The 27,756-nt window shown below is 44.7% G+C and overlaps 1 protein-coding gene across 2 annotated transcripts in view; it reads left to right on the forward strand.

Moving 5' to 3' along the window:
* The window catches only part of ROBO1 (roundabout guidance receptor 1), a 434,587-nt gene that overhangs the window by 351,652 nt on the left and 55,179 nt on the right, over window positions 1–27,756 (forward strand). For both annotated transcript variants that reach the window (XM_075542455.1, XM_075542454.1), the window contains 9 exons: window positions 97–302; window positions 2,292–2,373; window positions 2,544–2,712; window positions 2,805–2,971; window positions 10,451–10,572; window positions 11,975–12,206; window positions 12,933–13,054; window positions 17,992–18,163; window positions 24,130–24,327. In XM_075542455.1, the coding sequence (XP_075398570.1) occupies window positions 97–302; window positions 2,292–2,373; window positions 2,544–2,712; window positions 2,805–2,971; window positions 10,451–10,572; window positions 11,975–12,206; window positions 12,933–13,054; window positions 17,992–18,163; window positions 24,130–24,327 (1,470 nt within the window). The remainder of the gene's footprint in view (window positions 1–96; window positions 303–2,291; window positions 2,374–2,543; window positions 2,713–2,804; window positions 2,972–10,450; window positions 10,573–11,974; window positions 12,207–12,932; window positions 13,055–17,991; window positions 18,164–24,129; window positions 24,328–27,756) is intronic.

A 27,756-nucleotide genomic window follows, 5' to 3' on the forward strand; every position in this document is an offset into this window, starting at 1 on the left:
AGTTTGTTGCAATGCCTAGAGCCACTGCTGCTGCATGGATGATTAGGAAATTGCTTCCAGTTGCAGAAATCTATTTTCCGTTGTTTCCTCTGGCAGTGATTGGAGATCGGCCTCCCCCAGTCATTCGACAAGGTCCTGTGAATCAGACTGTAGCAGTGGATGGCACCTTAGTCCTCAGCTGTGTGGCCACAGGCAGCCCAGGGCCCACGATTCTATGGAGAAAGGATGGAACCCTTGTTTCGACCCAAGATTCCCGAATCAAGCAACTGGAGAGTGGGGTGCTGCAGATCCGACATGCGAAGGTACCGTGAAATGCCACCCCGCGCTGCCCATTTTGTACCATTTTGTTGCCTCTAGCAACCGGTGTAGAAACCTCAGGTTTTAAAATGAATGAAATGCTAACTAACGGTGTTAAGATATTTTTAATTTGATTCTTTATTCTCTCAGACATTCCACTGGGTATGTTTAAGATGCTTTGACTCATAATATAGCCCATGGCAAGTAATTTAAGGTTTTATACTAGGGGGAAGCTGCTAAGACATATTAATTGAGGAAAGTAAGTGTAATCTCCCAGTAGTTGTATGATGCCGTCATTCCATCCGTGCGGCTTTTTTTTGTTTCAAAGAACTATTCCAGTGCCATTTTATGTGTAGTGCATTCTAATAGTCCTGCTTATATGTGGCTTAGCAGTTTCAAAGACTAGACCGATAACACACAAATTATAAAGCAATGTACATTTTGAGCCGACATTTCATATCAGACCTTCAAGGCATGAAAAGCCCAAGAGATTTGTGGAATTACTTTCGGGAGTTGCCCATCCAGGGCATCCTGCGCTTGCTCTTGCAGGCATGTGCGGTTTTGTTCCCCTTTTCTTGTTAGGTCAAGGCGAGACAAGTTCAGGAAGTGTTTTAAATAATGGTCTTGAGGGCAATAAACAAATTGCCACTACTTTGTTGCCGGCTGCGGGGGCTTCTTTGGAGTCTGGATCTGCGTAAGAGTTCCCTTACTGAGCCACACACTTTCCTATACTGTTCTCCTTGGGGCTTTTCTTGTGACTGTTACTCCAAGTGTGAGAGCAAGATGATAACATGCTTGCTTTTATCTCTTAGTACCTGGCAGGGTAGATGGGCTTATTATGCTGATGGTGATTTTATTTTTTAATTTAAAAAATCATTTTATTGGGGGCTCGCACCACTCCAAGCACCATCCATCCATCCAGCCATCCATCCGTTGTGTCAAGCACATTTGTACATTTGTTGCCATCATCATTCTCAAAGCATTTGCTTTCTACTTGAGCCCTAGGTATCAGCTCCTCATTTTTTCTCCTCCCTCCCTGCTTCCCCTCCTCCTTCCCCATGAGCCCTTGATAATTTATAACTTATTATTATTATTTTGTCATATCTCACACTATCCGATGTCTCCCTTCACCCACTTCTCCACTGTCCACCCCCCAGGGAGGAGATTTTATATATATATATATATATATATATATATATATATATATATATATATATATCCTTGTAATCGGTTCCCCCTTTCCACCCCACCTTCCCTCCACCCTCCCAGTGTCATCATGCTCACCACTGGTCCTGAGGGGTTCATCTGCCGTGGATTCCCTGTGTTTCCAGTTCCTATCTGTACCGGTGTACAGTTGGTGATGCTTTTAAAGTTGTGTTTGTGACACATTTGTTTGCTTTCAGGCATTTAGCCTTCATGGAGAGAATCTTCATTCCAGTTAGGATAAAGCTTCATTAAAGTTAAGTTAATAAGTATGAAGCTTAGGTTATAGCTAAAATATGTATAAAGTAATAATGAGGGGAAAAAAAGGCGTGAATACGTTGAGAAGAAATCCCTTCATCCCTCTCCGTGTTCCATGAATTCATGTTTATCTCAGCTGTCCATTTCTCAGGTGTAAGAGATAAAATAGCAGTCATTGACTCAAACTAATGGCCTTATAATGTGATTATAACTAAGACTATCCCTTGAATTTTAGAGACTAATATGACCTAGTAATTTGCTCATGGTCCGCGACACTGATATTATGTTAATATTATTAAATATTAGTTGTTTTTAAATTCTAAAATGAGAGTAAGTATATAGAGTTTTTGCTCTTTGTGTAGTGTTTTTTCCCCTTCATTCAATAGAAATAGATTCAATTAAGAGGAAGATTCTGGTTAGAGAATTTTAATGTAGTTATCCATATTCATGGAACATATATAAACCTGTAATTGCTTTTCCAGTCCAGTGAGCTTTTGATTGTTCCAAATACTTATTTTCGTCTATCTCCTCAGCTGGGTGACACTGGTCGGTACACCTGCATTGCATCTACCCCTAGTGGTGAAGCGACCTGGAGTGCATTCATCGAAGTTCAAGGTAGATTGGAAAATTTTACTGAAAAGAAACACAATAGTTTACTTACAATAAATTAATTAGGTATTCCTGATCTCTTAGTGGGTATGCGGTCTATGTTTGTATGCTTACCATATATATCCCCCCACACCACCTCTCCCCCCCCCCCCCCGTGTCTTTTTCTCTTTTGTTAGAATTTGGAGTTCCCGTTCAGCCTCCAAGACCCACCGACCCAAATTTAATTCCCAGTGCTCCCTCAAAACCTGAAGTTACAGATGTCAGCAGGAACACAGTAACATTGTCATGGCAACCAAATTTGAATTCAGGTGCTACTCCAACGTCTTATATAATAGAAGCCTTCAGGTAAAGTGAAAATGATTTTCCTTCGACGGTGCTGTGTTAGCTTGTGTCGAAGCATTAACTACGCATGTGCTAATGTACGTGTCTGTCCGCAGCCATGCGGCCGGCAGCAGCTGGCTGACGGTAGCAGAGAGCGTGAAGACAGAAACGTTCGCCGTTAAGGGACTCAAACCGAATGCGATTTACCTGTTTCTCGTGAGAGCAGCAAACGCCTATGGAATTAGTGATCCAAGCCAGATATCCGATCCAGTGAAAACACAGGGTAAATATTGATTTCCTTAACCTGTGATGCACCTACTTGTGCATAGGAGTTGTGATTTTTTTAAGGCAAGTAATTTGTACTACATGCTAGGATTGTATGTTTAGCACTTCTGCCATTGCGCTTGCTCAATTAGTGTTTTAACACACAGCATGTGATGAAAAACTTTATTATTTTCTGCAATAAGCTTAGCAAGAGTAGACCAATAAGAAAATAAAAGTCTCTCCTATCAAATGAGAAATCCAAAGGGAAAAAAATAATTGTCTGATTATTGTGTGTAACATATTTAGCTTCTAGATATTTAAGTAGGGTACTAGAAGTAAGTACATTCTTAATCATAATCACACCTAAACCTAAGCAAATGTCATTTATGTTGAGATTCAGCGCTCACACGCTGCGGATGAGTTCTAAGAATTACAGCCATTATGAGCCAAAAGTTCTGGGAATCAATCAAATTGGCTAGATATTTATAAAGGAATCATCTTCGAGTTCCTTAGCCCTCTGTCTAGTCAAATTCCTACAAAGCATGAGAGCTTTGTGTTTTTTGGACTATATAAGTGGGTACCCCCCCAAAAAACCAGTATTGCATTGGGCAGAGATAAGCTTGGGTAGTACACCTTTTCCCCGCTAGGTGAGCATTGAGCAACTTCCTCTGAGTTAGCACAACCAGTGGCATCACACGGGAAGGTTCTCTCTGGTCGTAGTGAAAGTTTTTGTAAAAGAAGTTTCTCTGGAACCTCTTTTTTTATGATAACCAATTTAAGAGAGCAGCGTGAGACTGTGAAAATTTGTTTCCTGCTCGGAAAAAATGCCACAGAAACTGTTGTGATGTTGAACATAGCTTACAAGGGCAGAGCTATGGGAAAAAAAACTCAAGTGTAAGAGTGATTTTCTCGTTTCAAAAGAAGTGAAATGTCAATTGATGACAAACCTCATTCTGGACATCTGTCAATTTCCCAAACAGATGAAAATGTCGACCCGTAGTGCATTTGGAGTTCATTCCACCGGGTCATACTGTCAATCAAGCTTTCTCTTGAGAGGTTCTGAAAAGATGGTGTAACAGTGTGTTACCCAAAAAAAAGGCCCAAGTTGTGGCAGATGGGGGACTGGTTTTGCCACCATGACAATGCACCTGCTCACGCAACCATCGCAGTGTACAGTTTTGGGGAAAAACACAGCATGCATCTCTTGCCCCACACATCTAATTCACCTGACCTCACTCTGTATTACCTCTTTTCGTTTCCACGAATGAAGAGGGCCATGAAAGGACAGTGATGTGACGCCATAGAGGTGAAGTAAAAGAACAAACCTAGAGAGGTGCTGTCAGTCATGCAAACGGATGCGTTTGAAAAATGTTTACAAGAATGGAATCACAGATTTGGAAAATGTATTAAGTGTAATGGAGAGTACTTTGAAGGTGATAAGGTTGTTTTCTCAAACAAATTTAAAAACACCCTTTTTTGGTGGTGCGGATTCCGCGTTTTTGGAGTGCTCCTTTGTATGTGGGCCATGCTATGGTACATAAATTGAAAACACCTATCTTTTGGTTGAAGCAAGGTAAGAACTAGATAAAAGGAAAAGTGCTCATATAGAAACCTGATTCTAAAACTTGTCAAACTGAATATTTTGATAACTTGGAACCCATCAGAGACACACTTTTTAAATCATCTTTTGGTAGCAGAACTTAGTTTTAGCTCTCAAGAAATAGATGTTTATCTTTCTCTACCATCTTGTTCACCATTTTCTCTGGAGAGAAATAGATATCTATATTTAAGAAGAGAGAGATGAATCTGAATCAGCCTTTGCATTTCCATAAATACACTGTGCTTGTTAGGAATATACTTGTTTGGATTAATAAAGAAAGTTAGTTCTTGAGGGAAGTAGTTAGAAACATGAAACCCTTTTCTCAACCTTTAGAGGGAGTACATTGTCTCTTGTCTTGGGCCGTATTTCTCCCAAGGAATATTTGTAAAGGAAATGCTATGGTAGAAACCTGTGGCACACAAATTACAGAAAGACTTAAATTACTTGCTTTCTGTTTGGGGAGAGGGCTTGGCAGCCGTCTCGCCTGTTTTGTCTTCTCCAGAAGAGCAGATAAACAATCTTGTTGGAAAGACTGTCTTTTTTAGATTCGTAAAGAAAGCAAGCTGGCTTGTAGAACATGCCCACGTCGGTTTCTTGCTCTGTGACTTTAACACACCCCATGCCTCTATTTGCTCATATGAGTCACCACACCGGGAGCTTTCAGATTCCTGGAGCCTGTCGTGGGGCAGGTTGAGGTTTTCAATATTAGATATGCATTATGAAGCATGCGGAAGCCGTGACAGCTGAAAAATGAATCTACACCTTGTGTCCTCGGTATGGCTTCTACAGGGACTCCGAGTTTTTGATGGATCACCGCCTAGCATTCCCTCTGTCCTGTTTTCATTGCCATTTATTTTGCAATATCTATATTCCTAGGCTCCTTTTCAAGTAAAAGAGTACTTCACATTTGATCGACAACTCCATTCGTGGATCATTTTTATTCTAATGAACTTAACATTTGAACACGGAGCACTAAGTCAAAGGAGCCCGAGCCCCTGAAATGTGACCTACGGCCGCAAAGTGGTGGTGTCCATATGAAGTGAAAGAACTTGTATCCACTGGCCGGCAACCTGCCAGCTCACTGGCCTGGAGCAGATGGCCACGTTTTTGCACAAGCAATAATGCGTGTTTTATTGATGTCAACCGATTGCTCCCCCAGACCTTCAGTTTCCTCATCTGTCAAATAGGTCTCAACTCAGGATTACGCAAGGGTTACATTCAGAAGTTCAGGGCCATCTTTTGTTTGGGGTCGGCTGGCCTACTGGATGCCACAAGACACTGTTTGGGGCTTTGTCTTTCTTTCAGTGTCTGGATTAAAAACATGGTCCGTTCGTAAAACTTGACGATGCCATCCGCCTGAGAAAGGCAGGTGGCGTGCTGAACGAGATCAGCAACGTTTGAAGATACCTTGACAGATTAAAATAATGGGCCTGCACTAACAAGATTAAAATGACTGTAGCCTATTAAAATGCCTGGTACTTGAATGTAGGTTTTAAAACGCAGCTGGAGAAAGATAGGCCAAGGACCTGCGGCTTCAAGGGAGCATTGGTGGAGGGTATGTTGGGCTTTGGGGAGGGGTAGGCTTCAGAGCTTGAAGTCAATTAAAACACCTACCTGTGCCAACTGAGTGATGTCGTTGCCAGAAGAACAAATGTAATCGTCTGAGCCAGCATGGAAATGATGTCTGCATCAAGTCTGCCCCCACCTCCTCAGCGTTTCTCTGCATGGTCTGTTTAGGAATGCACCCTCTTTGAGCTCTGTGGTTTCAGATAGGTTTGCGAGACTTTAAAGACGCCTAGAGGAATCCAGGCTGGGTAGTTGCAGGAGCTACGTGAAAGTGAGATCAGATGGAAAGACGTTCGAGGATGCTGGCCCGTTTATTCTGGGAAAGAGGATGTGATTTTAGCATTTGCCCACAGAGTGGGACCAATGAGAAGTAACGCGAGGCAGCGTTCCTGCAGTCTTGGACTGTGTTTGAGACACCATGAGGCCAAGCTGAGGGTCAAGCTGAACTCAGCCGTGACAGGAACTTGGGAAGGAAACCCGTCAAGACCCAATTGGAGGGAAACGTGCAGCTGAAGCAGGAAGGGGAAAACCCAGGGGAAGACTTATTGGACATCAGTCCGTGAGGGAGCAGACATACCATCTCAAACCATTTTTGAAACTGCGTTGCACAAGAGTCTTCCCCAGGTGGAGATGCCAAGGCAAGAAATGGGGGGATGTTTCAGGCACACAAATTCACAGGCCCGGTTCCCACCACAGGAGTCTTGTTATTTGCCACTGGGACAGTTCCGACTCAAAGCAACCCAAGAGGGTCGCAGCCTGTGCTAGGCTGTAAACTTTATAGGGACGGATAGATAGGTCTTTTCTTCCACAGAGCCCTTGATATATTTGAACCTCTGACCTTCATGTCAGCAGCTGAGAGCTTCACCATTTCACCATCCATAACAGAAGTTACAGCTAGAATTAAATTTTTCTCGCTGGTGTGAAATTTTCTAAAACATGCTAGACCACTGCTGCCAACATGTTTGTAAAAGGCAATAGGCAGGGGTAGGGGTGGTGAATGTAGCAAATTTGGGGAAGGGCATGACGGATAGTTTTACCTCTAACCAGAGAAATTAGAGATTGAAATTTTCATCATGTTTGTCGACCTTAGAAATGATTGTGTTTGAGGATACTTCCTGAAAGACCGAAGGTTCTCTGAAGATGCCGTGGTCCGTGGGAGAGGGCTTGTGTAGAAGTGAGTGTGCTGGGTGCTGGCACAAATCACTACTGAGCACATTCTTTCGGTGTGACACTCTGCAAGGTCTCGTGAGGCCACAGAACTGAGGGCAATGTCTGCCTTGAGAATTGCTACGTGTGACTTTGTTGTTTTGTTCGCTGCCATTCAGTCAGCCCCCAAGGAATAGTGGCCACATTCGCCATGGCTCGGGCTGTTGTGATCCTGATTTTCTGGCAGTTGATCTCCAGGCCTTTCTTCCTAGTCTCTCCCAGGCTAGAAGCTCCCTGAAACCTGTGTGGAATCATGTGCCGTGTATCATCATCACAGCGGTTCTCCCGAGGAGCTGCCGATGCCACTGACATTTGACTGAGGGGGAAACAGAAGAACAGAGAGTTGAAAAGCCATCTCAGTGTCACGTGTCAGTTAGATTCCCAAACCGGGATGCATAAGCAAGACCATTTATTCGGTGACTTCACTGGGAGAGTGGTAGTCAAAATGAGAAGCACCTGCGATGAAAAAGGAAGGAACACTTGCCTAAAAGACAGACAAGATGGAAACAGTTGGCTTCTGTGTCCCAGCTGTGATGGTACATGCAGGTGCCCAAAGCACAAGGGTTAGCCACACGTCTTTCTACAGAATGACAAAAGACGAGGAGCCATTCGTTTCTGGCTTCTTTCGCATGTTGCTGACTTGTAAGTTCACGGGTATGTTAAAGGCTTCCAAAAGTTCACGGGAAAATGCATCGTCTTTTCATTCTACTTTTCCGTGAACTTCTTAAAGCCCGCTGGTACATCCCACACTACACGTACTGCATACCACACAGTGTCTAATACCAACCACCCTGGATCCGTCTTCTCCTCCATTTGTTCCTTTCCCGGAGCAGCGTCACATACGGACCAACCTCACTGTACGTGCAGATCCCCCTGGGAGACCAGGGGCGGCAGGCTCACACCGGGGCAGTAAAGCAGCTATCTCAATAAGGCAGTCACTGTAGTTATGTTTACACTGTGCTGTAGTCTAAATGCACAGTAATCACGGTTTCAAAAGAAATTTCAAATACTGTGAGAATTAGCAACCTGTGACACATGGTGGCGAGAGGGTGGGGGTGGAGCCTTTGGGTTACTTGATGCAGATTTGCTGTGAGCCGTCAGTTATAAAAAAAAAAAAGTAGATATATGAAGCACAATAAATGAGGTATGCGTGGGTTCGTGTTTGTGCTTTCGGTCCAAAGTCCATTCCTGGAAGATGTAACATCTTCGAGAAACATTTTTATACTTGCTGTTAATGAGTTGGTGACTAATCATGACTCCATCTTCAATATAATCCTACCCTGGGAAGAAGTCAGAGGCTAACATTTCTGGGTTTGCCTCTCAGCCTCACCCTGATTGCTATTTCACTCCAATAAATAAAGCAAAACATCTTAACCATAGAAAACCTCCATAAGGCCCTTCATATTGAGTCTATTCCAACTCATCGAAGCAAACACCTCATCTTGAGTCAGTCGGTTCTGGTTCCCAGAAGCCCTGTGGGGCGGAGTAGAGTCCCCGCCAGTACGTGTCCAAGGCTGCGAATCTGTACCGGAGCAGAAAGCCTCGTCTGTGTCCTGTGGAATGACTGGTGATTTGGAACTACAGATCTTGTGGTTGGCAACCTGTATGTAATCTCTGCCACCAGGGCACCTTATTCCAGCCCATGTTGCCATTGTTGTTGTCAGGTGCCACGAAGCGGGTCCTACATATCAACCCTACGTACAGCGGAACAAAACGCCACCACGCCTGTGCCGTCCTCACAGTTGTCATGCTGGAGACGAATGCCGCAGCCAGTGTGTCAGTCTGTCTTACTGCAGCCAGTGTGTCAGTCTGTCTTACTGCAGCCAGTGTGTCAGTCTACCCACCTCTTTTTTACTGACGTTCTACTGTACCAAGCATGAGGTCTTCCTCCTCAGACTGGCCTCGCCTGATAACATGTCCAAAATCCACGAGACAAAGGTTCGCCATCCTTGCTCCTTAGGCGCATTGCCTGTACTCCCAAGACAGAGTAGTGTATTCTTTTGGCCGTCCGTGGTACTTTGAATATTCTCTGCCAGCATCCTGCCTCAAAGGCATGGAATCTTCTTTGATCTTCCTTGTTCAATGTCCAACTTCCCCTTGCAGATGAGGTGATTGAAAAATACCTTTACTTGAGTCAAGAACACCCAATTTATTTCCAACTCAGAGCAACCCTAGATAGAGTTTCTGAAGGTGTAAATCTTTGTTGGGGCAAATAACCTCTTCTTTCCCCCCGGGAGTGGCTGGTGAGCTTGAACTGGTGACCTTGTGGTTAGCTCTCTAACAACTACCCCACAGCATCACCACTTTCTTCAGACACCCGCAATGTGTTTAAATACTAACTTTGATAAGTTAACAAACTTCCTCACTGAGGAAAAGTTCACCCTAACGGAGTGCTCGTGGGAGTGTCGTTCTCAGGGTATTCTAGCGTGCTTGAGAGCAAGTGTCTCAGTGTACTGCACGAACAAAAACAGCATCGGTAAACATGCATGGATATGTAGTCCTTGCTTCTCATGGAGCTGAGCCATGTTATTTCCCTTTACATCTGAGTAGTTACTGTATTTCCCAAAGTCGCTGTTAACGTATCATAGCCATGAGTGGGAAACTCTTCCAGGGCATATTATATAGGATGTAAGGTGCATGACTTTTCTTTTTTAACTTGCCTTTTCACTGGTATGCCTTCCTTCTTGTCATTTCCCACCCACTCTGCCATTTCTGGGTCATTTCTTCTGGGCAGAGATGGGTTCGTGACAGAAGGTTAGAGCACACTTAAACAGGATTACACAAGATCCCTCATTTTCGGCCAGGAGGGATCCGTGACTGGGTGGCAGGAGCCGTTCGCTGCTGCTGCTGCCCTCGGTTCTCCTGCCGCCTGTTCTTTTTGGCTCCCAATGTGTCTCCTGCCCGCTCTCTGTATCTCCCTGCACACCCCACTCTTTGGATCCTAACTTTAAGCATGTTTCTGGCTTTATTTTGTCGTGGTTGTTTTCTCTCTCACAATTCCATCTCCTAGCCCCAGTGATGACTTTCCTGGGAGTGGCAGCCACCAGGAGCATGTTTCGGCACGCTTTCAGCCCCGGCCGGGAGCTGCATTGGGTCGGACTGACTGGTCTTCTTGCTTCGTTGCAGACGTTCCTCCGACGAGCCAGGGTGTGGATCACAAGCAGGTGCAGCGGGAGCTGGGCAACGTGGTGCTGCACCTCCACAACCCCACCATCCTCTCGTCCTCGTCCATCGAAGTACACTGGACTGTGAGTGCTCTGACCCCTGTGGGCCGTTCACAGGCGAGACATGGAAGCCATGATAGCGGCTCATTTCTCTATTGCAGCGTTTGGTATCTTTGTGTCGATTCTGATCCCAGTGTGACAGAATCGACCTGGACAGCAATCGTTACAGGAGCGGACCGCTGGTCTCTCGCGGGAAGGTTGGCAATGCCAGCCTTTGCACTTAGTGGTCGAGGGTTAACTACTATCATGTCATGTCACCAGGGCTCTTGCCTACCTATCGATCAACGTAACAGTGTGTTTCCCCTTCCACAGCGGTAACTTGGTAATGTAAGCACTGTTTACTATAGTAACTGGCCGCACACAGGTCGCAATTGGTATATGTATTCTATTTTCAGTATTAATGGACTCTTATCTGGGGCTTGGGGGTGGGGCGCATACGAACCATTCGGTATGAGCATGTAACTGGTGATAAGATCATCAAGGCATGGAATTGTAAAAACTGAGCTATTTCGATAAGGCATTAAAGTCAGACTTGGGGACCTTTCTCTGCCAAGGGCCGTTTGAATATTGAGGTCATCATTCACAGGCCATCGCAGTCACGTAGTTCATTACAGCCCCTCTTAACCTGATGGTCAGACGGCTCCCCGTTCGTGAGGCGTGCCATGCCATTTAGCTTGTGTCGACGATTTGGGGGGCCTCAGACTTCCTCCAGGCCCGACGCTCCCCCATCCGTGCTCTAGATGACGTGATTGTACTGTGGTTATGCGGACAATACGGTAGCTTAAGTGGAAGCAGTGTATGGCTTATAAAGGATTGTGTGTAAGTGCCCCTGTGTCTGTGTGTACACACACACACACATCCTTATATCTACTTACATCCGGCGACGTATAAACATATATAGCTTTATTGCGCTCTTATTTATTTATTTGAACTTGTGGAGCCTTGGGACTAAATTGGAAATGTTATTTTATCCTGTAAGAAATTTGTTCCCCCCTCCCTTATAAACCTTCTCTTAGTCTTTAAACGAAATTGTAGTTCTTAATGATTGAACACACAGCCATGTGGTGTGTGTGGGTGTGAGTGTTTTCAACAGTCTTTATAACAGCGATTCTCAACCTGTGGGTCGTGACCCCTTTGAGGGAAAATGACACTTTCACAGGGATCACCTGATTTGTAACAATAGCAAAATTACAGTTATGAAGTAGCAATGAAAATAATTTTATGGTTGGGAGGTCACCACAACATGAGGAACGGTACTAAAGTGTCACAACATTAGGAAGGTTGAGAACCACCACTGCTTTATATGAACTGGAAGAATATAAGGTGAAGCCAGATAAAATTTTTTTTCCTGTTTTGTGCTATTTAATTTTCATTACTTTCCAATAGGATTAGACTGTGAACAATCGATTGTTTGTCGTTTTAATAGGTAGACCAACAGTCTCAATATATTCAAGGCTATAAGATTCTCTATCGGCCATCTGGAGCCAGCCACAGTGAATCGGAGTGGCTAGTCTTTGAAGTGAGGACGCCAGCCACAAACAGCGTGGTGATCCCCGAGCTCAAAAAGGGAGTCAGCTATGAAATCAAGGCCCGCCCTTTCTTTAATGAATTTCAAGGAGCAGATAGTGAAGTTAAATTTGCCAAAACCCTGGAAGAAGGCAAGTAGAATGAAGTGAGGGGGCCCGGTGGCCGTACATTGGTTAGTTTCTGGTGCTGTGTTGTAAGTTCTCAAAATGTTGATGATGGCATTATTAAATTATTAAATGACCTCATAGAGAACATTATCTTTGCATAAGAGGTTTATTGCATTTTCATAATGCAAGGGGCTTTACCTAGTTGGAGTGGAAATCCCAGTATTCTAAAATCCTATTTTTCTCTACCGGGCGGTAATATAAAGCCCCCTTAACTTGTTTTACAAGCCTCCAACATCAAAACGTGCAAATGTGGTCATGACACCACTTGATGGTGTATCTATAGGGAGTATTTGGGTATTGGGAACTAAAGTTCATCTGAAGAGGAATTATTGCAAATTTGCTTGTCTTCCTTTCCACTCCCCACCCCCCCAATAGTTCTTTTAGATTCACAGGTTTGTAAGTAATGTGACTGACTTGTCTAGATTTACCCGGGACACTTTAAGTGGATTTAAGCATTCACATTTCCTTATCCTGGTAGGCCCCTCAGCTCTAGGGGCTGGCCCTACTTCTTAAAACCATGCATATTTTTAATGAGAATCATATGGCTATTTTTTAACTTATGTGTATAAGTTGTAAACTTAAGTATATACTTAAGGTATACATACCCTACACTTCAAATGTATAGTGCCTACTTTCCCTGTTCTCTGACACGGATAAGATACTAATCTCTTCTTTTGAACCATTGATTAGCACCCAGTGCCCCACCCCAAGGTGTAACGGTGTCAAAGAATGATGGAAACGGAACTGCGATTCTTGTTACCTGGCAGCCTCCTCCAGAAGACACTCAAAACGGGATGGTCCAAGAGTATAAGGTAAAGACCGACCAGTAATTCACTAATGAAGAAACGAAAGGAAACTTGATGGAATGGTTTGTGGAAACCTGGCGCCATCTGCTGGTCCACATGGCAACATGTACCATGACTTTGGAAAAAGCTTGGAAAGAACATTGGGGAAGTTGTACCTCCTGGTCACTCACCCACTTGCAACTAGGATTCTTTAGGTGATACGTAGCCCCTCCCCCTCACCACACTAAATAAATGCCACATTACTTTATGTGTATGTAGTGATTGTGGAAGATTATTTTGGGAGATAGGACATTTTAAAGTAATGAATTTAAAAGCAAGAACTTCTGAGGTTACAAAATACATAGATATTTTGTATAAGTAAATGTAGATTCATTTTGTAAATCTTTATTTGTACCACATATACCTTAACTATATCTGGAGTGAATTTTTTTAAACTTGTGGAATTGGCTTTAAGTCATATTAAATTTACTTTTCTTTTTCATTTGCCTTTTTATGTCTTTGAAGTTTTAAAAGCTTAGGGCTAAATCGGAAGTTATTTTATGATGTAAGAAAATTAGTATTTTTCCCTGTGAACCTTGTTTTAGTCTTTAAACAAAATTCAGTGCCTATTAGGAAATTAGATCACAAATTTCCGCATGTATAACGTTTTTAAAATATATGCTAGACTGCCAAGTGATTTAATGAGTTTGAATAATGATTTTACCTGTTAGTTCATCAGCTTTGTTCAGTGAGCATGTAGTCTTCCATAGATTCACTTTGAACAAATACTCATTCGTGCCAACTCACAGTAAGACCACGTCAGATCCCTGAGCTTCCTGCACAAGAATGGAGTCCCGGGGGCTCAGTGGTTACACGTGGGCCTGCGATCCACATGGTCAGCAGTTGGAAACCACCCGCAGTTCCACGGGAGGAGAAAGAGTGGACTTTCTCAGAAACCCACAGGAGGTCTCTCTGAGTCAGCACTGACTCCTTGTCAATGAGTTATCAGTGAGTTCATAGAGACCCTCTAGGGCAGAGTCAAACTGTCTCTGTGGGTTTGCAAGACTGTTGATTTTCATGAGAGTAGACACAGCCGCGTCTTTCTCCTGTGCAGCCAAAGGGTTCGAACTGCTGACCATGCCGTTAGTAGCCCCAGCTCATAACCCACTACGCCACCAGAGATCTTCACGGGGTTGCTGTGAGACAGAACTGATTCTATGACAGTGAGTTTGGTTCACTGTTTTCTTTAGATCCATGAATTTGTACTGTAGCATTCTTCATGAGCAGTAATAGCAATGGGCAAGATTTGAATGAGACAACACTCAGTAGGAAAATAGATATATGCATGTCTTGTTCTATTCATACTCCCTAGAAGAAACTTAAGACACACTCTATATACTTCTCCAGATACTGCCTTAAATGACACGATGGTTATTTTTTGTAGTTGATGGCTAGTTTCTGGTGGCAGATGGTTCCCTTTATGTGGGTCTTGTAAACCAGTGTTTCCCAAAGTGGGCTGCAGTGATCCAGGGAGCTGCGAAGGTGGAGACGACACTTCCCTGGATTACAGTCTAGCAGAGAGCTTTTTCATTGGGATGTAGGTGGTGAGGTGGGTTTTGCTGTGCTTTCTTCTGAAAAGGGATGGAAGGACGAATCAGCTAGGATTGAAACCCAGCTCAGACGGAGTCCGTGGGACGTGGTAGTTAGGAGTTGTGCTGTCATCGACAAGGCCGCCCAAATGCTAGCCACCCCTCCGTGGAGAAAGGGGGGACTTACAGTCTCGGAAACTCTCAAGGGCAGTTCTACCTTGCCCTGTAGGCTCACTATGAGTCTGCATCCACTCAGTGGCAGTGAGTTTGGTTTTTTGGTATAAACCCAATAACAGTAGGGGCAGGGGCGGGAGGGGTGGGGGGCACATCTCCTTTCTATACTAGTTGTCAAATCATAAAACCAAACAGACTGTTGTTTCCAATTCTTAACGACCCTGTGGATTTCCTAGACTACCGCTTCACGTGAGTAGAGAGCCTCATCTTGCTCTCCTGGAGCGACTGGTGGTTTCAAACTGCTGACCTTGCGAGTAGTATCTCAATGTGTAATCTTGTGGTAGTTACCAGTGATTGTTAATGGCATGCTCATTACAGAGTCACGAGTGGACATGCCTGCAACTTATCATGCTCGTCCATATCCCTCAAGATTAGTGTGCAGTAGTCTTCACGAGGGACTCGAACCTGTAATGTTTTGATACGTCTTTCGAGGTATTGATGTGTAACCCTATTTAAACTACTCAGCCACAAAGTCAGTCCCAAATGAGAATGACACTATTGGGCAGGACAGAACTGTCCCATGGGATTTCCGAGCCTACAGTCTTTACAGCATGAAACTGACACAGCCTCCTCCTACGGAGTGGCTCGTGGGTTCAAGCTGCCCAGCTATCAGTTAAGATCCAAATCAAGCTACATGTGCTATTTCAAGTGGCCATTGGTTGGTATAGTAACAGCTATGAGTCTGGGAGGCACAGTGGTTAAAGTCCTTGACTTCTTACTCTAAGGTCAATGCTGCCAAATCCCCAGTGACTCTGTAGGAGAAAGATGTGGTGTGTGCTTCTGTGCAAGTATGCAGTCTCTGAAGCCCCCGGGGCAGCTCCAATGCGTCCTATAGGGTGACTTGGAGGGGGGTTGATTGAATGGCAGTGTGGCAGTGGGTAACCAGGTCTCCTGAGCTTGAGTATTACGTATTTAAAAATTATTCTTAAAAGCAAATGGACTACTCCTTGTGAGACTTGTGTTTACTTTATAAAGGAGTACATCTTTCTGGCACTGTTTTATATTTAAAACAATGTCAAAAATGCGCTGCAGGGTGTTTTAAGGTATTTCCCGCTAGATTTTGGGTTCTAACTGAGCAATTAAGAAGGCAAAAATCTACTCTTTTTTAAGTGCTTTCTCATGAGCTCCAAGGTGAATTCAGTAGGGGCAGGATGCTGTGCTATGGCTCGACCTAGAAAAAATGGCACTGTTAAAGACCATTTTAAAAGACTTAAAATGAGGCGATGTCTCAGTGCTCAGGCAAAATAGTGTAATGCAGGTATTTTCCCCTAAGAGTCAAAACTCATTTCTTTCCTGGAAGAAATGTGAAAGGCTGGATTTCACTTAACTTCATGGTCAATTTAAAATAATAAAATGCCTTTGAGAACCTGATTGACTGGTTCAAAATCAGTTTGTGGTCTCACTGCAGCTGTGCCACATAATTGGGGACAGAATTTAGAAAGGCATCTGCATTTCCAATGGTCAGAGCCGAGTTGAGAAGCTGACCATGCTTGCTGGTGTTGCGCACTGAAGCCATATGGACATTATGTTACCTTTTAAAGAAAAAGGAACAGTGACAGGCTCGAGGGATAGCAGATGCTGGTGTTCGTGGACTTCTGTAAAACCCCATGTCCTATCAGCATTTAGCAAGTGGCTTACTTGAAGCCCCTCCTGCATCTTGTTTGAAGGCACCGTTTAGAACAGGGAGCGCGTGTTACCACTCGGTAAATCATTTTTCCAGTAGCAACTGAGTCAGGATTCTGACACACAGCATTTCCAAACTGTGAAATCAGATCCATACTGTTATCCCGTGGGCTTTCACATACGTTATTGCAGACAAAGTACTCTTGTGATCGAGAGACAAGAATCAGAGTGATCTTTTTTTCTCGTTGATCATAGTTCATCATCCCAGAGGCTAAAGAAAACCCTAGGAGCATTCTCACTCTGTGTGTTCAGATTTATTTGTATTAATGGTCTTCATGCAAAGGTAGTGAGAATATTCAGAAGCTCACCCTCCCGTGACATCAGTCTCTTCTCAGTTGTGGAATGAAAGGAGACGTGGGGACAAGGCCAGGTACTTGTGTGCAGAAGACGATGGGTGTACATTTCTAAATGTCTCGTCTTAGTGACTGAGCATCCGGCCAAGCAGCGGTGATTGGGAAGGGCCAGGGGGCCCATCGGGACTCAGAGCGACCCTCGACCCTCCGTGCAGCAGGACAAAGCCCAGCTCAGGGCCGAGCCATCCTCACGAGAGTCGAGCGGTGGGGCCCTTTGTTGCAGCCACGCCATCAGTCCGAGTCTTCAGGGCTCCTTCTCTTCGTATATGTACAGGTTCAAATGATAAGTGGGGAGGTTATTTCTCTTTATTTGGATAAACACCGCTGTCTATATGGTCCTTCTTGTACTCCATCGAACCATTTCAGTGTTAACAAGGAAAGTGAGAACCAGTGTTATGAAGCAACAGCAACCCTGAACTTCCAGAGAAAATTTGCATTTATGCCCTAAACGTAGCTGACAGCATCCTTTAAAACTGCAGTTCTCAACCTGTGGGTCGCGACCCCTTTGGGGGTTCAAACGACCCTTTCACAGGAGTCACCTAAATCATAACAGTAGCAAAATGACAGTGGTGAAGCAGCAATGAAAATAATTGTATGGCTGGGGGGTCACCACAACATGAGGAACTGTATGCAAGGGCCACAGCGCTGAGAAGGTTGAGAGCAGTGCTGTCAAGGGTGGAGAGAGCAGAGTTGAGCACAAGGAGGAGAGAAGGAAAAGGGAACTCAGGTCCTTGGGGATGGGGAGCCTCCCCCGAGTGGGGAACAACTTTGGAAATGGATACTGGTGATGGTTGGACCACATATTGCCCTAATTCATGCCGCCAAATTATGCGTGTGAAGAATGTCACAATGACACATTTTATTATTCTAGTAAAAAAAGATTATTATATTGTTAGAACAGTATTATCAAAGTACAAGAGGAAATTAAGAAGTCTTGACCTCACTGCTAACACTGGGTTGAGTAGGAAAGTCTTTGCCGATCTAGGCCCTTGGGAAAATGGACTTTGGGAGCATCCTAGGATAAATTCGAGAGCGAGATCTGGGTGTAAGATCTCTGTATGGATTCAGGTGACGGGCCCACTTGACACTCCACATCATCTTACAGGTTTGGTGCCTGGGCAACGAAACGCGTTACCACATCAACAAGTCAGTGGATGGCTCCACCTTCTCCGTGGTCATTCCGTCTCTGGTGCCAGGGGTCCGATACAGCGTGGAAGTGGCGGCCAGCACGGGAGCTGGGCCTGGGGTGAAGAGCGAGCCGCAGTTCATCCAATTAGGTCAGTGTCCGCGCGGGTCTGGTTGCTCAGTCTCTTGCTTCTTCATGATAGAGGGGTTTGATCGTGGTACACAACCAAGCCACTGTTTCCAGTTGAACAGGACATAGAACGTGGCTTCAATGGTGATGGTGCTAGCCTGAAAGCAAAAGTTTTTTTTTTTAAGTCACAATTAGACTTCCGCTTATCAAGACACGGTTTTCTTTTTCACAGTTTAACTTAACTGAGAATTGGGAGAGAGTTTAAAGAACAGGTCCCTATCCCATTCAATAACTTACACACCTTCTGTTTTATGTCACGGATTGTAATGCCCACCAGATGGCATTACACTGATCCCACTTCCTCCCAGCCCTCCCCGTTCCCATTGCTCCTGTTTCCCAGTCCTTCTGAACATTGTCCTTGGGTGACTGCTGTCCTTTTGCTCTCTCAGGTGTGCACACCGCTTCAGTGTCACTGCGCCCTGTGTAGATTTGTCCGTTGTTTGGCTCGCTTTTGAAGCTGTGGAGTGAGCGCCTATCCTATGAGCCATCAGAGCCTTGTGGATTCCACCAGTCTCTCCCTGACTGGTCAGCCGAGCCTCTTTCATGATCTTGAGCTTCGTTCCATATCCCTGACCCCCCCCTCCCCCCCGCCCCCTGACCCCCGCACTCTACCCAGGACCTTCTGTGTGAGCCTTTTCCCCAGTGGTTGGTCAGGGTACCTGGACACCATCTATTCCTTCTCATCTCAGGGAGCTTGATACTTGCCTGGGTAGATGGCTGCTCATGACCTGTTCAGACCCAGTCACTGCTCACCAAAGAGGAGCTAGTTCATTGTCTTTGTGGACTGTGTTAGGGCAGTTGTCCTTGTTTTCTAATGAGCCAATGGTCCTGAGTTCTAGGCCCAGTAAGTCAGCCACTCCAGGTGTTTGGCTAGATCTAAGAAGTTTTCATAACTTTACCCTTGTATTTTCCACCGCACTCCGCGACTATCTGTACTGCAGAGGTAAATGTCCACGAAGGTTGTCAATCCTGTGCCATGGGCGTATTCCCACTGTCTGTGCCCCCTCATCTGTTCAGCCCGGGAGTCTATCCAGGACAATGCGTGCATTTTAGATAGGTTTAAAGGAAAATCTCATCAGCATTCGGCATTAACCTAATAATATTCTACTGATTTACATATTTCTGTAGTGTTTATTCAATCAGTATTACTTCTCAAGTTACAAAATCCAACACCAAAAACAAAAAGATGAGTCCACACCAGAAAAACTAGTAAACTTTCCATGTAAATTTTTAGGTATTAGAAAGTTATGTGGTCCCCATCAGAAGTAGTTAAGCATTGGTAACATTTGTGTCAATTGGTACATCATGGAGATGAATCAGATATATGAATCTTTATATTTATCAAGGATGTAGTCTTCTTCTTTTTTTAAATCATCTTATTGGGGGCTCATACAACTCTTATCACAATCCAAATATATATCCACTGTGTCAAGCACATTTGTACATTTGTTGCCCTCATCATTGTCAAAACATTTGCTTTCTACTTGAGCCCCTGATATCAGTTCCTCATTTTCCCCTGCCCACACCCCCCTCCCATAGTCTTCTATTTTTTGATACGCTGATAATCTTGATCATATATCCTAGAAATCATTTCAAAACAAAAATAAGAAACATTAGGCTTTGGATAAATTTCTTGCTTTACCTAAAGAACTTTACATCCCGTTTGAAAACCGTCTTTGAAATCCCTTTGCTATTTGCGCTACAAGATAGCACTTGGAAGAGTCTGTGGCTTCAAGCTCTGGGATCTGCGGAAAGCCCATGCCTGTAAGGCAGGGCTCTGCTGCATGGGCACTGAGGGCCATAAGCTGCAGGGGCTTTACTTCCTCAATGCAGGGCTGCCATTATCCTGTGCCAGCAGGAAAAAGAGGGAAACGCCGAGGGAGGGGAAGGGGTGAGGCACAGGTCTGGAAATAGTGCACACCATCTCTCCCCCAGAGCCCAGTCATGCACTCCCCCAAAGAGGCGGATGGCGGTGTGGTCAAATGGAGTCACCGGCCATCCTTGACGCTGCTTTGAGAAGCATGCGCTTTCGTTAGCGGAGAGCCAGGGGCCGCAATCTGATTCCAGATGGCCTTTCATATTTGTCATAGCTTTAAAAAGTGACAGATGCACAATTTCAAAGAAGAAAAAAATCTCCGTGATACACTTCAGAAACAAAAATATATTGTTGTCAATATTAAAGCCAGGCACATAACCTGGTAAATTGATAATGCTTCTGCTACAATAGAATATGGAAGGAGGGAAACTCTTACGAGGAAATGTTTGTTTGCCTAATATATCTCTTTTTCTGAACTAGCGGTATTAACATCTTAACGTTGACATTTTAAGTTACATTGTGAGTCCTTATATAGCATCAATGTTGTCAACAATGTTTCTGTAACACATGATTTTTTTTTTTCAGCTCTAATTTTTGGAAGCTGAATTGGAGAAGAACCATCTACAATTTTATTGACTTTCAGATTAAAATCGTGGCTTTGAGGGTCAAAGTGGTTTTCTTTACAGTGTACACGTGTTCCAGTTCCATAGTCTAATGCCACCTCAGCTGCATGCAGACAAAGCCTGGCACAGAGGGGCCGCTGTAATTCATTCGTCACAGCGCACTGTAGTTTGTGTAGCCCATCTGCTGGCTTGCGCGGACCCTCTCTTGGCTGTCTCCATAAAATCTGAAGCTCCCCAACTTCACCTTCCACAAACAGCCATGAAATCTATAAACGTAGTTGGTACAAAGGGTGTAATAGGTAAAAAGAGAATCGGTCTGCTTAGTGAACTTTGAGAGGACAAAGTGCTCTTAGGGTAAACTGAGATTAAAGGGTCTGCAACATGAAATAAAACTTTCAGTGAAAAAACACTCGAAGGCAGGTGCCTGCCTGCCTATGAAAATAGGGTTTTCCAGCCTTGACTGTGTCCAGAAAAAGCAGATGAAACACACATACATGTCACAGTTTGACCATTTTACATGCAAGGTTGCTAATTTCCTTAGGGAGATTCAGTTGTTGAATGTTGCTTGTATTTGCCTAGGAGGCGTGGTTAACTGCTCAGCTGCTGACTGAAAGACCAGCAATGCAAAGTCATCAGTTTGTCCCCAGAAGAAGGATGCAGAGGTTGGCTTCAGGAAAGGATATAGCCTTCGAAGTCTTGTGGATAGTTCCACTCTGCCCTACAAGGTCACAATGAGTTTGGACTTGACTTTCTTTGTTTTTTGTTAGTTTTTGTGTATACCAGGTTTTAAAAAATCATTTTAGTTGGGGCTCATACAACTCATCACAATCCATACATACTTCAGTTGTATAAAGCACATTTGTACATTCGTTACCCTCATCATTCCAAAACATTTGCTCTCCACTTAAGCCCCTGGCATCATCTCCTAATTTGTCCCCTCCCTCCCAGATTCCCCCTCCCTCATGAACCCTTGATAATTTATACATTATTATAATAAGTGATACCAATTATTTGGGACAGAAGTATTTGGGGTCTGGAACAAACATTTTTATTCTAAAACAGGTTATGAACAGAATATTTTCAGAGTCAGATGATTTAAGAACTGGAAGAATGCACAAATCCTAATGAAAAAAATGGGCAAATGCCTTCTTGTTTCACCAGATGTTGTGGGGGAAGAACATTCCCACTGCAGACAGAAGCGGGAACTCTGCCCACCGGGCAGCCTCAGAGCTGGCAGCACTCAGGGCCAACAGAGCAGGATGTTGGTTTGCTGATAGAGCAACAGCCTCCAGTTTTCTACAAATATTGTGCAGCCTTCTCTGTGTGACTGGATGTAAGGGTGGGCTTGACAACGGAATATCTTAGTGGAATCTCACACATAATTGGAAAATAGGTTTAGCTTATCACCATTCAGTTCATCATATTTTAATTGTAACAGTTAACAGAAAACAATAAGTCTTTTGGCTGTGCATAATTATTTTGCTTGATAATTATTTTGCGTATCTTAGGGTTCATCTCTTATATGTGGCTGGCCATGATTATTATGATTTTTAGATGATTCATATTCTTTCAGTGTTACCATAAGCTTAAATTTTCATTGGATTTAAGAATCTGACATTTTTTTATGGGGCCTTCGGAGTGTATAGCCAAAAGATGTATTTTTAAGTTAGTTAAAAATGATCTTTATCAGAGGGCATGTAAGTGTACACCCACATATACCTCTTTCCAGTATCTACCTCATTGAGTAAATAATAGCTTCCCTCTATTGGGGGTTACTTTGGAAGTTTTATAGGAGCCCTTGTGGCATAGTGGTTATGTGTTGGGCTGCTAACCACAAGATGGCCAGTTTGAAACCACCAGCCCCTCCGAGGGAGAACGACAGGGCTTTCTTTCCCCATAAAACATTGCCGTCTCTGAAACTCATAGAACAGTTCTACCCTGGCAGATTGGGTTGCAGTGATTCCTCATTTAGTCAATGGCATTATGTTTGGGGTGGTGATAGAGGTTTATCGAAGTTTGTATCCTGCTGATAAATGCTTATTAAAACTAGTTTCTCAATGAAACTTTCCTCTAGTTCCCCACTATCATGATCCCAATTCTATCTTACAAATCCGGCTGGACCAGAGAGGATGTACACTGGTACAGATAGGAAGTGGAAAAACAGGGAATCCAGAACAGATGATCCCTTCAGGAAAAGTGCTGAGAGTGGCAATACCAGGAGGGTGGGGGGAAGGTGGGATAGAAAGGGGGAACAGATTACAAGGATCTACATATAACCTCCTCCTTGGGGGGTGGACAACAAAAAAGTGGATGAAGGGAGATGTCGGACAGTGTAAGATATGACAAAATAATAATTCATAAATTAACAAGGGTTGATGAGGGAGTAGGGAGCGGGGAGGGAGGGGGGAAAATGAGGAGCTGATGCCACGGGCTTAAGTGGAGAGCAAGTGTTTTGAGAAAGATGAGGGCAATGAATGTACAGATGTGCTTTACACCGTTGATGTATGTATGGATTGTGATATGAGTTGTGTGAGCCCCTAATAAAATGATTAAAGAAAACTAAAGCCAGTTGCTATGGATTCAGTTCTGACCTTGGGCAACGCCTTGTGTTGTCCGAGTAGAACTGCGCTCACAGCACTTGCAAGGCTGAGATGTTTTTGAAGTCTGTCACCAGGTCTTCCATCCAAAGTGCCGCTGAGTAGACTTGAACCTCCAACCTTCCAGTTAGCAGCTGAACGCATTGACCATTAACTCTACCCAGGGACTCCAAATACAAACCCAGCCCACTGCCATCGAGTCGAACACCCACGCTGTAAGATACTATTTGCAAAGGCTCCTTAAAAAACCATTAGGTTTCCCCACGGGTTCCAGTAGAAAGCAAATGCTTTGAGAATGATGAGGGCAACAAATGTATAAATGTGCTTGACACAAAGGCTGTATGTAGGGATTGTGATACGAGTTATATGAGCCCCCAATAAAATGATTTTTAAAAATGCTTCCTAGATTTCAAGAGAATGAAAAATGTCTCAATGGTTTTTATATTAGGTACATGTTAAAATGATAATATTTCATAACTATTAGGCTTAATAAAATACAATATTAAAAATTTAAAAACCCATTAGGTATCCCTTACTTTCTGTGCATTTGCATTAAAAGTACTTCACCTTCAGGGGTTACATGGGTGTGGTTTTCTCAGCACCGAAACCGTGACTGACAAGAGTTTTCTAGAGTCCTAAGAGGCCCGTTGCATTTGAGACCTCACAAAACCTGTGTGCTCCACGGGTTGTGGGTTCCAGATCATGAACAGAATCTCGCAGCTTTGCTGATGGTCTTCTGTGCCTTTTGATTACCAACGGGGATGCTGACGAACGAAAACCAGGAGCTGTGGTCCGAACTTGACCAAAATATTGTCGGTGACTCTATCGCATATGTGTGCCGCAGTATTCAGGTCAGGCTTACCCTCACCTTCCTCACAACATGCCTTCTCAGATTCTCATGGAAACCCCGTGTCACCTGAAGACCAAGTCAGCCTCGCTCAGCAGATTTCCGACGTCGTGAAGCAGCCCGCGTTTATAGCCGGCATCGGGGCGGCCTGCTGGATCATCCTCATGGTCTTCAGTATCTGGCTGTATCGCCACCGCAAGAAGAGGAACGGACTTAGCAGCACCTACGCGGGCATCAGGAAAGGTACTCACCTTCCGTAGTTTCGTGTGTTTGCATGAAGCACCACTGTCACGTGTGTTTGTAAATGAATCATTTTCCTAGAGACCCGGTATCAAGCTGTTTTAATCCTCCGGCGTGTATTTTTATGGTTATTTTCACATAGTTACTCCACTTGAGTATCAGTATTATAGATAGACCTTATTAGTTATAGACCCAGTTACTTTCAGGTAGATTCAACTCTGAATGTGATTGTGCGTATATGAATGTGTAGCATATTGAAAGTGCTTCTTACATACAATGCACATATATATATGTATTTATATATGGCAAGCCAGTAGATACAGACATCGTTTTTGTCCCATTCCCCTCTTCTCTTGGGAAGTGGTTTTATTATTTAGCTTCTGAGGATATCCTAATCTCCTTGGCACAGAATTATAAATGCAGTTATTTGGAAAAACGCTCATAGTCTTGAGGGGTGCCACTGCCCTTTATGAAGCAAGCTAGGAAATGTGACCATTTGATATGTTTGTCAGAGAGCACATCTTGCCCAAATCCTGCCTGTGTGGGCTGAGCGGGGTTCAGACAGGAGAGGGGGTGATGGTGATGCCGTCCCTAGCTCGTTTGCAGTTGTCAGAAGGGAGGTTTGCTTGGCTGCTGTTAGCCAACATTTGTAAGGATGAAACCAACTGCCAAGGTGCTTCACAGGCGGCTTTGCCACAAATCCTCCAACTCTGTGGACATCTCATGCAGGTCCTCTGGGGGCATTGACCACACTGCCAGATAGATAATCTCGCTCGCTTTCCGCCCCCCCTCCCTTCACCCAAATATTTCCATCGACCTGGGGCTTCAGATGTGAGGGCAGGAGCCACAATAACCCGTAGCTTTCTGGAGACAGTCCCGGTGGACTGCCTGCAGTCCAGGAAAGTTATTTATAGTGTTCTTTTTTGCTCTCCCCATTGTCCTGGTTTGGATAATAAATTACAGAGTCACCCGGCTATCGTACCTGTAGGCTAGTTTAATAAAGTATGTTTGCTTTGCTGCAAAGGAAATTTAAAGAAGATTACCGAGAGAGGTGCCCTCACGGCCCTTTTTTAATTGCTCACATGCTCCTGACATGACCTGTGCCAGGTCGTTCATGATGTACCTGCGTCCCTGTCAGGGAGGGTCAGGGTGTTGGTGAAACCTCTTCTTCACGCACAGCGCTGCTGCTTGTCACCCTGCATCTATAAGAACCGCCTGGAAGAAGAAGAGTCGAAATAAGGGAACAGGCCCTGTGCCCACAAGGGGTCATGGCCAGACCCTGTCACCACAAATCCCTCTCCAGTCCCATGGAAACCAATCAGCAGGCCTCCTGCCCGTGGCTCAGTGGCTCTCTTCTCCTGCAGATGCGCTGGCCTCAGCATTAGCATTCTTAAGTAGGTTTTTAACGCTATCCCTGAGCCAATTGTCAGAGTCCCTGCCTGCGAGATGGAAAACAAGAGGGTACTTGAGGGCGCTGCCCAGATAGGCACAGCGAGCTAGCCTGCCATCCTCCTGCCCTGGCTTGAGAAAACCAGGCAGAGATGGCATGTGCTGCTGAGTGCAGAGGGGGTAGGCTGAGGGAGAGTCAGTTTGAAGTCCGATTTGAACGGGGTGGGAAAAGAAGCGTGTGTCTGTAGAGTCTCTTGACTCCTCCAAGCAAAGCCCCGCCCAATAGATTTCATCGTTTTAAATAGCCAGGAAGTGACGCTGCTCCATTGCTTATTTTGATGCAGCGTCAGAGTTGTGTGCTTGTGATCACTGCCCCACCTTTTCTGGAGAAGTTCCTATGTGACCTCCAACCCTCCCTCCTTTCTGACGGGCTCCCTCTCCCCTCTCCCGGGCTTCCAGCACGCTGGCCAGTGGCTCTGCTCTTTTGGCCAAACCTCCCACACCAATCCCGCTCCTGCCCTCTTGCCCGTGCCTCGGCAGGAGCCCCGGACATAGCGCAAATGGAACCGGAGGAGCGGTTCATGCCGCTGTCCTCACGATGCCTCGCTTATCGTAATTGTTTCGACGCAGTTTTTAAAAAGTACAATTTGAGATCTCTGTATAAATTTTCGATGCCAAAATTAATGGCAGTTATTTTAAGAGCAAAGGAAGTGAAATAGTTTCATGAGAAATATTTTCATGAGAAGTCTGCCGATCTATAAAACATCAAGCCAAGCCACATTGTCACAGGGGGTAACAGGGCCTCTGCCTTCTCCCCTCCCCCTTCACACACACACGCATCCCTGTGTACACAGAGTTTATTATGCAATTGGAAGCGTGAACATGAAGCTGTTCTTCGGTGTGCTAGCTGGGAGCATTTCCTTTGGGCTGACCTCTTTCCGTCTCTTCTTCAAATCCTCACAGTGGGCTGAGCCGTTAGCTAGACGTAATGGCAAGGGCCTCTCCAAGAGCCCCGTGTCCTTGTGATGGAGATGCCTGTGCAAGCACTCCATTCCCGCTTGAAGAGCTGTCCTTTCCAGTGCCCCTTTTATCCCCTGTGTACATACGTAGCCACATGCACCTCATGGAGGTATGAGACTACGGCTTTGAGTTGGTAAAGGCTGCACGATGTCGTGGAATCTAGGGAAAGAGCCAACGGGAAGGAAGCCCGTTGGGGTCCTTAGGACAGGACTGCGGTGCCGCACCGAAGGCCAGCCTGCGAGCTGGGTACCCAGCATCGCGCCTGGTGGTTCCGCCATCTCTGATGTGTCTGCTCAGAGGCAACGTAGCGTGCGAAGAAGCACAGCTGTCCGGAAGGCAGCCGCTTCTCTTTGCAGCCCCAGAGGCCCTAAGCTTCACACACGTGGTTCTTTTTACGACAACGGGCATCGTGAAGGGATTTGTTTAGGTTCCCCGTGCTGTGCTCGCTTGATCAGTGAGAACCTCGGACACAGAGCCAGTATGCGCTCCCGCCCTCCCTGCCCCCCAGCCTCCCAACAGAAATTATATGGCAATCGCTTAAGTATTCCAACACCCTGGAATGGGGGCTGATATGAAAGGTGGCGGAGGAAAAGCTGCTACTTTTGAAGTCTCCAGGTGGATTTCAGGCATGATTGATTAGATTCAGCTTGATAACTGCGGAGAGAGGGCAGGTTTTCAGAAGGGTGGGACTGTTCTCTCGTTCAGCTTCTAGCATGGCTTTCAAAGAAGTGCTTAGTCTGCTCCTTGGAAGCTTCTAACTCAGTTGTCATAGAGAAGTAGAAGTTTAAAGCCCCCAGTTTCCTCCTCTCCATTCACAAATTTCTATGATGCTAAAAATGGAGTGCGATACTTTTTATATGATAAGGCTCCAGGCATTTGTTGGCAATGAAACAGTGATCTTATAATTTTTCTTATTTGGGGTCTTGTTCCTCTCGCTTTATTCTCTCTTTCAACCCCCTTCCACACCCTGTCTTTTTTCTTTTCATAATGAATAATTAAGGCACACCTATTAGTCCACTGTAA

Source organism: Tenrec ecaudatus, chromosome 2 (genome assembly GCF_050624435.1).
Source record: "Tenrec ecaudatus isolate mTenEca1 chromosome 2, mTenEca1.hap1, whole genome shotgun sequence".
NCBI lineage: Eukaryota > Metazoa > Chordata > Mammalia > Afrosoricida > Tenrecidae > Tenrec > Tenrec ecaudatus.